The sequence below is a fragment of the Nansenia antarctica genome (genome assembly GCF_963989245.1).
Source record: "Nansenia antarctica genome assembly, chromosome: 19".
Taxonomy (NCBI): Eukaryota; Metazoa; Chordata; class Actinopteri; order Argentiniformes; family Microstomatidae; genus Nansenia; species Nansenia antarctica.
In genome coordinates, this window is record NC_137692.1 from 6,883,684 (window position 1) to 6,896,183 (window position 12,500).

A 12,500-nucleotide genomic window follows, 5' to 3' on the forward strand; every position below is an offset into this window, starting at 1 on the left:
GATTAACAATACAATTGTTTCACTGTTATGTGACCCAGATAATGTAATAACACAGCAACCTATGAAGTAAACCATGCCTCTTTATTATCATAAAACTTATTTTTGAACATGAAATTGAACATGTATCCTCATCAATAAAAAGGGACTGTGTCTCATCTAGTTATGTGCATGTTTATGTTCTATATGTTATCGGCCTGTTGTGATGTGCTTAACATGCAGAGCAGCTATCTAGCTAACGCGATGTTCTTTGTTAGCCAGCTAGCTAGCGTGTTGGAGCACAGTCAAAATTGCCATTAGACAGTTTAATTGCCATTAGACAATGATTTCATAATTGTTACAGGCCTTCATACAACGTAACTGATTTTATTCACAGGCCAAAAATACCTGACTTAGGGCTTTCACACCGCCAAGGAACCGTTCCGGTTCACGTTTGTGTTCTGGAACCTCTGAACCTTGGTGCTGTCTGGAGAACCAGCCCGCGTTCATACCAGTGTAACCAGAACCACCCGCGTCATCGTGGGTGACGAAGGGGCGGGATAAACAAAAATGTCACAACTAGATGGCAGCTACTTCACTGGAAATGAGGATAATATCTTCCACTACAGTATCTGAAATAAACACAATTTTCTATGAAACAAAACAAAAGACACTTTCTAAACACGTAACCAGCTGCTCCATTACTGGAATAGAAATGGCTTACGAAGTTCGCGTTCGTGCGTGTGTGTGTGTTGGCTGAGCATGTGAGGAAGATTTTTTATTTTCTGGTTCCCGCTGCGAACCAACTTTTCAGGCTCCGCCTTCCAGACTTGGTTGGCGAACGTGAACCAGAGCGGTTCGTTGGCGGTGTGAAAGCCCTAGGTGTGATCATGAATAGCATGCTGTCATAAACAGTGGTACCCCAAAGCTATGTTTGATGTTTACTGTTGTACTTGGTGGCGTAGCAGAAACAGCATGCCATCATCCCCACCTGCAGCCTGCGGCTGGGTAGCAGAGTCAGCCTCTCTGCTCAGCACAGCCACAAGGTTGGGAGAAACGCTTCTCAGGCAATGTGTCAGAAAAGCTGAACCATCGACTGAAATGGGGCCAATTCTGTTGTCAGCTCTGTTGTAAACAGAAACACAAACTCGGTGGAAGAATTCGACATTTTCACAAATGTGGTATTTGTCAAAACGTCTGAAATTGTTTGAAATAGATCAAGGACTCTGTCAGGAATTTGGCCTTTGGTGTCAAATATGTTTTCTCTCCTCCAATCGACAGCAGGTCACAGTCCTGACCCTAACCCTGACTTCTGCTGTTGAGGTTGATTGATGGAGGTTGTCGTGTAAAACAGGATGCAGCTGATCGCTGCTTTACAAATATCTACATCTGACCTTAACATGCATCACAAAGCATACAGTGTGTGTGTGTGTGTGTGTGTGTGTGTGTGTGTGTGTGTGTGTGTGTCCTGGTACTGTGCTGCGTAGCAGTGTCTATTCACACTGGCAGTAAAAGCTTAATTATAGATGAGTGTGTTGTGTGTAGATAAAAACACACACACGCACACACACACACACACACACACACACACACACACACACACACACATTACACACACCCAAGCCCTACTGTCCATTACCAACCCACACAATCCCAGAGCAAATACCCCACTGCAGCAAGGCAGCAACCAAGCAGTGTTCCAGAGACCAGCCACATCTGATAGGGTTTATTTATCCAGTCAAACCATTAGACATGTTGTCAAGTTGTATGAGCTTTTGCTAGATGTAATAACAGATAAAGTATTCCTAGTCCTTTAAAGGCCCTAGCATAGACAGGCCATAGCATAGACAGGCCCTAGCATAGAAAGGCCCTAGCATAGACAGGCCCTAGCATAGAAAGGCCCTAGCATAGACAGGCCCTAGCATAGACAGGCCCTAGCATAGACAGGCTAGCATAGACAGGCCCTAGCATAGACAGGCCCTAGCATAGAAAGGCCCTAGCATAGACAGGCCCTAGCATAGACAGGCTAGCACAGACAGGCCCTAGCATAGACAGGCCCTAGCATAGAAAGGCCCTAGCATAGAAAGGCCCTAGCATAGAAAGGCCCTAGCATAGACAGGCCCTAGCATAGAAAGGCCCTAGCATAGAAAGGCCCTAGCATAGACAGGCCCTAGCATAGAAAGGCCCTAGCGTAGACAGGCCCTAGCATAGACAGGCCCTAGCATAGACAGGCCCTAGCATAGAAAGGCCCTAGCATAGACAGGCCCTAGCATAGACAGGCCCTAGCATAGACAGGCCCTAGCATAGACAGGCCCTAGCATAGACAGGCCCTAGCATAGAAAGGCCCTAGCATAGAAAGGCCCTAGCATAGACAGGCCCTAGCATAGACAGGCCCTAGCATAGACAGGCCCTAGCATAGACAGGCCCTAGCATAGAAAGGCCCTAGCATAGACAGGCCCTAGCATAGACAGGCCCTAGCATAGACAGGCCCTAGCATAGAAAGGCCCTAGCATAGAAAGGCCCTAGCATAGACAGGCCCTAGCATAGACAGGCCCTAGCATAGACAGGCCCTAGCATAGACAGGCCCTAGCATAGAAAGGCCCTAGCATAGACAGGCCCTAGCATAGACAGGCCCTAGCATAGAAAGGCCCTAGCATAGACAGGCCCTAGCATAGACAGGCCCTAGCATAGACAGGCCCTAGCATAGACAGGCCCTAGCATAGACAGGCCCTAGCATAGACAGGCCCTAGCATAGAAAGGCCCTAGCATAGAAAGGCCCTAGCATAGACAGGCCCTAGCATAGACAGGCCCTAGCATAGACAGGCCCTAGCATAGACAGGCCCTAGCATAGACAGGCCCTAGCATAGAAAGGCCCTAGCATAGAAAGGCCCTAGCATAGAAAGGCCCTAGCATAGACAGGCCCTAGCATAGACAGGCCCTAGCATAGACAGGCCCTAGCATAGACAGGCCCTAGCATAGAAAGGCCCTAGCATAGAAAGGCCCTAGCATAGACAGGCCCTAGCATAGACAGGCCCTAGCATAGACAGGCCCTAGCATAGACAGGCCCTAGCATAGACAGGCCCTAGCATAGAAAGGCCCTAGCATAGAAAGGCCCTAGCATAGAAAGGCCCTAGCATAGACAGGCCCTAGCATAGACAGGCCCTAGCATAGACAGGCCCTAGCATAGAAAGGCTAGCATAGACAGGCCCTAGCATAGACAGGCCCTAGCATAGACAGGCCCTAGCATAGAAAGGCCCTAGCATAGAAAGAAAGGCAGATTCTTCTCTGTTACCTTGGCGTCTCTTCCTCTGGTGCTGGTTTCCTCATGCTTTCATTCCTTCATGTCTCTGGTATGATAATTGGCCAATCGTGCTGTTAAAGCATCTGTGTTTATGATGGAGTATAAACAAGCAAAGGAGAGAGAGTTTCCTCTCGAAGCTTCTCTGTGTGCTGCGGGCCAGTGACTTGGGGAAAAGCCCTTGTTTTTAACCCCCGTCGACGGGATGTTAGAGTGTTATCTTATCATCATGACCTCGTGTGAGCATGTTGAGTTTTCTACATCTGAGATGAGTCCTTTGGCATTGTCAGACCCAAATGTTTCCTTTCAATGATATTGTTAATAATGTCCTTTTTTGAAATATTGAGGTTTCCGTCTCAATATCTTCTCAATACCCTCAATTTGTGTCCCGGTATAGCAATAACAAACACAGACACCAGCATGAAGTAGACCCCATTTCCATCCTTATAAAACCTCTCTGTTGTTTTTTCCCATTCAACAGGATTTAAGAGTCAAGTTGGAGCATGAGAGAGAGAAACGGTACGTTGGAACTTTCTTATTATTTTTCTACTCCTCTTTCCAAGCCTTAATTCCTCTGTTAGGATATTGTATGTTATGTTTTACCATGCCTAGGATTTTGTGTCGAAGGGAAAATGCAAAAACATGCCAGACCACCATAAAGAGGGGGAAAATTCCTGCCTTAACATTTAGGCTGGGCTTGTGTTTCAGACGCAGATCTACACTGAGAGAGAGACAGAGAGAGACGGAGCCAAATGCTTTAGCTCAATGTCAAGTCTCACAGGCACACCCCATATTAATTCTTCATGTCCTGTTGCTCTCCCTCACGCCCCCACATAACAGTCATTTCTTTTCAGTCCCACTCAAAACACTGCAACGGCAAATGATAGTCACCCAAGAGGGAGAGAGAGTATATGTAAGGTTACAGTAAGGGTCACAGAGAGGGACATTCTTACTTGGTCTTTGAGGTGAGCCTATTTACCGTATGTGGGCACTTTCAAGTTAAAGACCTAGAAATAAAATAATCCATAGTTTAAACATTAGGGTATTTATTTGGAGTATTCATTTGAACACTACCCTCTACGCTGTCGTTCTGCACCTTTATATTGGTCCTCCGAGGTCCTCATCACACTTCTACCCTCTAAGCCAGAGTGGCCTCCAGAGTGAGCTGACGAGACACGTGTAGCCACGTCACAACAATGATAAACTGATGACAAGATGACAGACCCACTGAATGTTCATCACAATAATAAACAGAAGAGAAACCCATTTATTCAACATGATCAGTTAGTGAGAGGAGACACAGAGACCGCCTCAATGAGGAGCGGATCAGAAACCCACAGAGTCATCAGAAACCAAACACTCTCCTCAGCACCAACAGCAGCAGCATGAATGCACAAGATGTCTCTCCCTCCTCTCCCTCCTCTCCTCTCCTCTTCTTCCATCTCCTCCACTCTCCTCCCCTCCCCTCCCCTCCCCTCCCCTCTCCTCTCCTCTCCTCTCCTCTCCTCTCCTCTCCTCTCATCTCCTCTCCTCTCCTCTCCTTCCATCTCCTCTCCTCTCCTCTCCCTCCTCTTCTCTCCTCTCCTCTCCCCTCCCTCCTCTCCTCTCCCTCCTCTCCTCTCCTCTCCTCTCCTCTTCTTCCATCTCCTCCACTCTCCTCCTCCTCTCCTCCCCTCCCCTCCCCTCTCCTCTCCTCTCCTCTCCTCTCCTCTCCTCTCCTCTCCTCTCCTTCCATCTCCTCTCCTCTTCTTCCATCTCCTCCCCTCCCCTCTCCTCTCCTCTCCTCTCCTCTCCTCCCCTCTCCTCTCCTCTTCTTCCATCTCCTCCCCTCTCTTCTCCTCTCCTCTCCTCTCCTCTCCTCCCCTCTCCTCTCCTCTTCTTCCATCTCCTCCCCTCCCCTCTCCTCTCCTCTCCTCTCCTCCCCTCCCCTCTCCTCTCCTCTCCTCTCCTCCCCTCTCCTCTCCTCTTCTTCCATCTCCTCCCCTCCCCTCTCCTCTCCTCTCCTCTCCTCTCACGTCATCTCCTCTGTTTCACAGCTCTGATTGGCTACTGCTGAGGAAGAGGCACTTGTTTCATGTTCCTCATGTATCTCTTGTGAACTCTCTTCACACCGCACTGCGCTCTCAGATAGATGGTGGGAATGGATTGTTCTAAGAAAAGCCATTCACAGTATTCAAAACCAAAGGCTCTCTTCCCCTCTCTTCTTCTCTCCCTCTCTCTCTTTCTCCCTTTGATCATTCTTTGTCTGTCTTTATTTCTCTAGCCAGATGGTAAAGCAAAACAATCCCCATCCAAGCTACTATACATCCTTTTTCACTTTGATTTTATTGCCATTTTGAAGTCTACAATATATAATTCTGTTACACAATAACGACCAGTATTTTGAAGTCTACAATATAGAGTTCTGTTACACAATAACGACCAGTTTTCTGAAATAGTGTTGTAAGGATTATATTTAGCAGAACAGTGATCGGAAACAACAATCACATGATTTAAATCATGATTAAAAAATAAATCATGGTTCAAAAAGGATATTGGGATAAAAGCGCTAACATTTCTCTACCGAAGTCCTCATGTAACCCCCTGTAACCCCAACCCCCACCACGCTAACCTGAGAGCCTTAGCTCAACTAGGACTCCAATTGACCCTCCGTTTGGGGTGACACTCCAATTGGACATGCGTGGAGTGTCTTCGTATTGGCAGGAGCTGAGTGTTTGGAACAGGAAAGACGAACTGGGTTCCTCTCTAAGAGCAGCTCGGTCCCTCTCTAAGAGACTTGGCCATGGGTCTGGGTCCCCTGCCAGAGATAGATAGTGTAGGGGACAGCCCTGTGTGTGTGTGGGTGTGTGTGCGCGTGTGAGTGTGCGTGTGTGGTGGAAAGCCATAGAGCAGTCCGTCCTCCTGCCCCCCTTCCCCCCCTCTTATCGGTCCCGTCTTTGGGCATAAACAGAGACAGCATTTAGTCACGCTGCCGCTCTGCCTCTGATCTCCAGTCTTCCTCCCCCTTCCCAGAATCCCCTCCTCAAATGGGGGACCGATGAGGCTTCATTAAGATAGGGAGCGTTTGAGTCTCTGATGAGGAAACGGTGGCACAAAACAAACCTCTCTTATCGGGATACTGGGAGAAGATAGCAGGCAGTCGATTCTTCAAAAGCACGGGCTCTGTGAGAGAGAGATGGAGGTAGACGTGGCCTCTGTGAGAGAGAGATGGAGGTAGACCGGGCCTCTGTGAGAGAGAGATGGAGGTAGACAGGCCTCTGTGAGAGAGAGATGGAGGTAGACCGGGCCTCTGTGAGAGAGAGATGGAGGTAGACCGGGCCTCTGTGAGAGAGAGATGGAGGTAGACAGGGCCTCTGTGAGAGAGAGATGGAGGTAGACAGGGCCTCTGTGAGAGAGAGATGGAGGTAGACAGGGCCTCTGTGAGAGAGAGATGGAGGTAGACAGGGCCTCTGTGAGAGAGAGATGGAGGTAGACCGGGGGCAGAGAGGGGCCAGGAGGGTTGATCAAGCTCTTCTCTATCGTATTTTCCTTTCTTTCTTTCTTTTTCTCTGCATGTGAGCTGAACTTTAACAGAGGAGGGAGAAACACGCTTCCTGCTGCTTTTACTGCTGTTCCAGAGTTTTCCCCCTTTCCTCTCAGGAAGTTTCCCATCTGCCTTTGTACCGACTGAGATGTGAGGCCTGGCTGGCGGGGTTGAACCCACAGCCCACTTGAGCTGGGATACACACACACACACACACACACACACACACACACACACACACACACACACAGACAGACAGACATCTTCAGGATCATTGACAAAGTCATACAGACACAAAGTTATGGACACATGCAAAGATAAGACTACATATAAACACTAGGGCTGCAACTAACGATTATTTTGGTAGTCGACTAATCTGTCGATTATTTTTCCGGTTAGTCGCGATTAGTCGTGTGGCTTTTCGCTGCGCGTAAATGGCGACGCAGAAGCATAAATCCGGCTTAACTAGCTATCTAACCTAACATTACGCCAAGCTACAGCTGCTCACAGAGCTAGTTGACTGGCTAGCTAGCATTGCTGGCTAGACTACAGACAGCTCACGTTAGTAGGCTACGCTTGGCGCTGTTTATCTTACAGACAGCTCGCTGGTGGACTCAACATAATTGAAATAGCATTCACTTATCAAGCATCATTCATGATCATCCACGATCATCCACCATGACTACCTGGTATTTTAATAGCGACCACCCCTCACTTCATTTCATCTCGCGTTCTCCTGGCTTCAACATGGAAAACCCCTGCTACGTAACGTTACATACAAGCGCCTCTGTCTGTCACATGCGTGCCACAGGGCAAATAAATTAATAGCACAAACGCTCATAGCATGTACAGCCCTGTCCATGAGACGTTGTTTTCCAACATGTAACAGTAAAGCTAACATAAACATTACGACCCTAACAATATAACGTTAGCCAGTTGGCTAACAACGTTAGCTAAAACTTACCCAGCTGATTCTTGCATGGCTCCCGTAAAAAAAAAAAAAAAAAAAACGTTTTTTTAATATAAATTTTTTATGCGATTAGTCGACAACAAAATTTCACGTCGACGAATTTTCGTAGTCGATTAGTCGTGACTAGTCGACTAATCGTTGCAGCCCTAATAAACACACACAAACACACACACACACACACACACACACAGACATATACAGTACAGGATCACTGATAAAGTCAGACAGACACAAAAGTATGGACACGTACACATGCAAAGATAGACAGCACGCACACACACACACACACACACACACACACACACACATCCGTGGGGTCAAGCTGGCCACTCCTTGTCGTCCTTCATTAATGCCTCTCTGCCATCTCAGTTGCCCGCCTCAAACCCATGTGACCTGTCCCTAAATCACTCCTGTTACCATGGAGACGCCCTTAGCCAAGGGCCCTGGTCGGTCTAATTGGAGTGTGCCGTCGCACATGTCCACAGTGACACACTCACATTCACATAGGACCAACACACACACACACACACAGACTGACTGACTCACACACACACACACACAGCCTGGCTCAGAGGACTACAGACCCTCCGTCTCTCTCGCTTTCTCTCTTTTTTAAAAAAAAATTCTTCTCTCTTCTCTTTTCTCCGCTAGCCCGGTGGCTCTATCGCTGTGTTATCTGGTCTTGATGTTATTGTTCTAAGGATGCACATTTGATACAACATGTCAACCACAGACCAGCTCAACAACAGCAGCCTTGTGTTTGTGCCTTTATAGGAAGTGAAGTGAACAGAGAAATGGGAACATGAGCCAGTTGAACGGTCGGTCAATATCAGCGTACTGTCGTTTTTTTTCCGGTCAAACGACCTGAGATGAGTGGAAAGCTGTGTGTGTGTCACCCCTCTCATGGCGCTGGTCAGAAACAGCACTCAGCTGTGAGCTCCACACTGACGCCCTACTACAGCTGACCTTTGACCCCGTCTCTGTCCTCTCCTCCCCAGAATCATCCCCTTCCAGAGGCCTCTGAAGATCAAGGAGCTGCTGCAGAAGGTGACCGAGGCCTTCGGCCAGCAGATGGACCTGTTCTACACAGACCGGGAGGTACGCTGCCCCTCTATACAAGACTATGTTATGGAAAACTCCGGTAATGGAGAAAAAAACTCTTGAATCCATCCAGTGTTCCTGTTGCTGTATTAGGTTCTATACAGAACTTTTGGGATTCAAGTGTTGTGGTTTGAGTGTTATGCTCATCCTGTTGATACAGGTATGTGTAAGGGTGTGTTCTCACTAGAACATTTGCTTCACTTGGAATCGGAGTTTAGGATAACATTTGCTTTGCTCTGCGTTGTTTTGGAGCTGTGAGAACGCGCATCCGAAGTCTCTCCCGGAGCAAACAACCAGCGCATGCTCCGCTTGAAAAGGGTGGTTAGAAGCGACGCATCGAGGCTGTCCATAGGAAAACAACAGCGCATGCGTGTTGATCTGGATAAGAGAGGGACGAACGGGCAAATTTTATTTTTTCGGACCAATCAACTACCACATCTGTTGCTTCGATTGCGTATGTCACTTCGTTTACATCAGGGGTGTCCAAACTTTTTTCACAGAGGGCCACATACAGAAAAATATACTCAAGGCTGGGCCACTCACTAGAGGTGAGGTATCGCCTCACCTCTAATGTATTAAAGTTAATCAAATGTAGGTAAATTATGCTTGATACCTGAATATGCTTAAAGAAAAACAGCCCATATCATAACTTTCCATTAAATGTTTTTTTCTTTTTTTTATAAAGACGGCTCATTCTCAAAACAGCAGCCTCAGAGCTCGTCCCCATATTCAGCATCAACATCAGATAGGAACACTTGAAATATTCGTGCTCTAATTATGTTGATAGTTTTCACAACTGTGTTCATCACATCATTAAGCTGGACTGCCTTGGCACAGAGGGCTTCTTGGTGGATGATGAGTGTACAGGGTTTTTCCTGGCTCAAAATGAGGCGGAGGTGGTACCAGTGGTGTTTGACATTGGGGGGGACCCATGAAGCAGGGCTGTCTGGGGGTCCTTAAACATCAAACACTTAATTTCTTGCATTCTGGTGAATTGATATGCACCAATTTGTGCCCTTTCTGCATCAATTTATGGTGGAAATGTCATTATTTATGTAAAGGAAAACACAATATTCAGGCACCAGATGACCATTCAAAATATAATGTAATATAATGCAATATAAGGCTCTCAGGCATTCTGTACTTTCAAATATGTATTCTCCTTGAGCAGTCAACATCAACTATCAGCTGTTTCGCTAGCGAAAACGAAAGCTAACTTATTTGCGAAACAGCGCCCCCGCCACCACGTCGGCGCAATGCCGCAATTGCAGTTAGAAATGACAGAATAATTATATTTTTTGAATTTGTTTTGGGCCAATTAAAAACGGACCATGGGCCGCAGTTGGCCCGCGGGCCGTAGTTTGGACACCCCTGGTTTACATAAAGGGCTGTGAGAACGCAAATCAGGGAAATAATTGATGCGACAATCTCATCCACTTGCTCTGGGTCCTGATTCAGACTTTCATGTGAGAACATGACCTTAATGATTGTTGTCCCCCCCCATCCAGCTGCTGGTACCTCTGAAGACCCAGGAGGACCTGGACCGGGCTGTGCTGAGTGTGGTCTCCACCACCGGGGTCAACAGCCTGCTGAGACTGCTGCTCAAAACCCCCAAGAACAACCATGTGAGAGTCCCCACCACACACCCCAGACACACAGACAACCATGTGAGAGTCCCCACCACCACACACCCCAGACACACAGACAACCATGTGAGAGTCCCCACCACCACACACCCCAGACACACAGACAGTCCCTACAGACTGTTACCATATTATACTCTACCTCTAGATTGGCCCTATAGACCCACACAGAGTCATAAACGGAGTCATAAACACACCACATGGCTGGGTAGTTATTTAATAACACTCTTGGCAGCAAGGTTGTGATGCTGCAGGTATCATGTGAAGGGGGTTCAGTGTTTGAAACAGTCTTACGTGTGAATAATGTGATTACGGTCTTGTATTAGCAATCATTAACAGCTTATTAGACTTGTTATTACACAGATGTCAGCAGGCTTTATGAAGTAAGCTGTACAAAGTGATTTGTGCACTGAAGTGAGTCCATGGTGCCGTGGGTTTGTCTAATGGCACCTCTGACTAGGAGAGAGTACTGAAACCTCCGTAGCTGATTGACACAATGATGTCATTTCGCAATGATGTAATGCCTTCTTCATTCTACCCCCCCTTCCTGTGTTGTGTGTGGACTGTAGTTCCTACAGGTGGCCAGCAGGGACAAACAGAGTGAGATGAGGTCGTCCCGCTCGCTTGGAGATCTGAAGGGCTCTCTGCTCAAGGGCTCAGAGAGAGTCCGCAAACACTCCACAGGTGAGTCAGCAGCACACACACACACACACCACTCCTCACTCTCCCTACCATGCACTACACCCAAGTGCATCAGAACGGCATTACAGCTCTATCAAAAAGTCATCACTCTCTTCTATCGCTCCATACGCTCACATCCGCCTCGACAGAGAGACAGAGAGACAAGAGTTGACAGGAGTTGACAAGGGAGGAAAAAAAGAACAGAGTGAGAGAGAGCGCACAGAGAGTTACAGATGAAACTTGAAAAGACGCTTCGAAATTGATACCATCGTGTAAAATAGATTGAAATATGACCCTGCATGTATTATATATGAAGAGTTCCCTGGAGTGCACAAAAAAAAGACATGATTTAGGATAATAAATACAGAGGTATCTGTAATAACCCCTCAGATATGTTGGACAGTTTAATCAGGAATCATCGGGGACCATTTCTAGGCAACTGAGGGCGTTAAAAGGGTGGGCCAAGACGCTTGTCCACGTGTGCACATTGCTGAGTTGATTGTGGTTTCTAAAGGGAGACTGGCGCGTATCCAGCCTGTTCTTATCAGTCCTATAACAGTTTTATAAACCAGGCCCCAGGTCTGCAGACGTCAATGACTACATTTACATGCACACCATATTCCTGTATTCATCTGGAATATGCTCAATATTCTGGTTGGGCAAGAGTCATGTAAACACGCGCAGAACCGGATTAAGGCCATATTCTGATTGGAGAATATTCAGAATAAGACCCCTGGCTTTATGCCTGTTTGAATCAGAATATTGTGACATTTAAACACCTTAATCGGAAAATGACCTTTTCCGGAATATTCCGTTACATCTGTGCATGCTCGATTCGCAGGGAATCCTGGGATTTGTTGTTGTTAGGGACAGCATAGCAACCACGATGGCGACTAGCAGGAGCCAGCATTACTGGAGTGAGGAGGACACTGCAGTCTGCCTTCAGATAATGAAAGATGTAAATATCATGGAGCACATAGATGGAAGAAGACATAGAAACAGTGACATCTTTAAAAAGGTTTGTGAGAGACTGAAGGAGGCCCTCAACTATCACAACCAAGCTACCAACACTAACGTTACTATAGTAACAACTATTTACAACACTAACGTTACTATAGTAACAACTATTTACAACACTAACGTTACTATAGTAACAACTATTTTCGGACAAATTCATCAGATTTTCCCGCCGAACCAAGGAATATGCCAATTAACATGTAAACGGAATATTCTAATTGCTACCTTATTGGGACTATTACATGAACCAGAATATTGACCTTAATGGGAATGTGGTGTGCATGTAAACAT

At 46.9% G+C, this 12,500-nt stretch overlaps 1 protein-coding gene across 1 annotated transcript in view; it reads left to right on the forward strand.

Moving 5' to 3' along the window:
• The window catches only part of map3k22 (mitogen-activated protein kinase kinase kinase 22), a 50,153-nt gene that overhangs the window by 18,068 nt on the left and 19,585 nt on the right, over positions 1-12,500 (forward strand). Inside the window, exons 4-7 of the mRNA XM_080548794.1 lie at positions 3,756-3,793; positions 8,766-8,865; positions 10,377-10,493; positions 11,081-11,195. Coding sequence (XP_080404920.1) covers positions 3,756-3,793; positions 8,766-8,865; positions 10,377-10,493; positions 11,081-11,195 — 370 coding nt within the window. The remainder of the gene's footprint in view (positions 1-3,755; positions 3,794-8,765; positions 8,866-10,376; positions 10,494-11,080; positions 11,196-12,500) is intronic.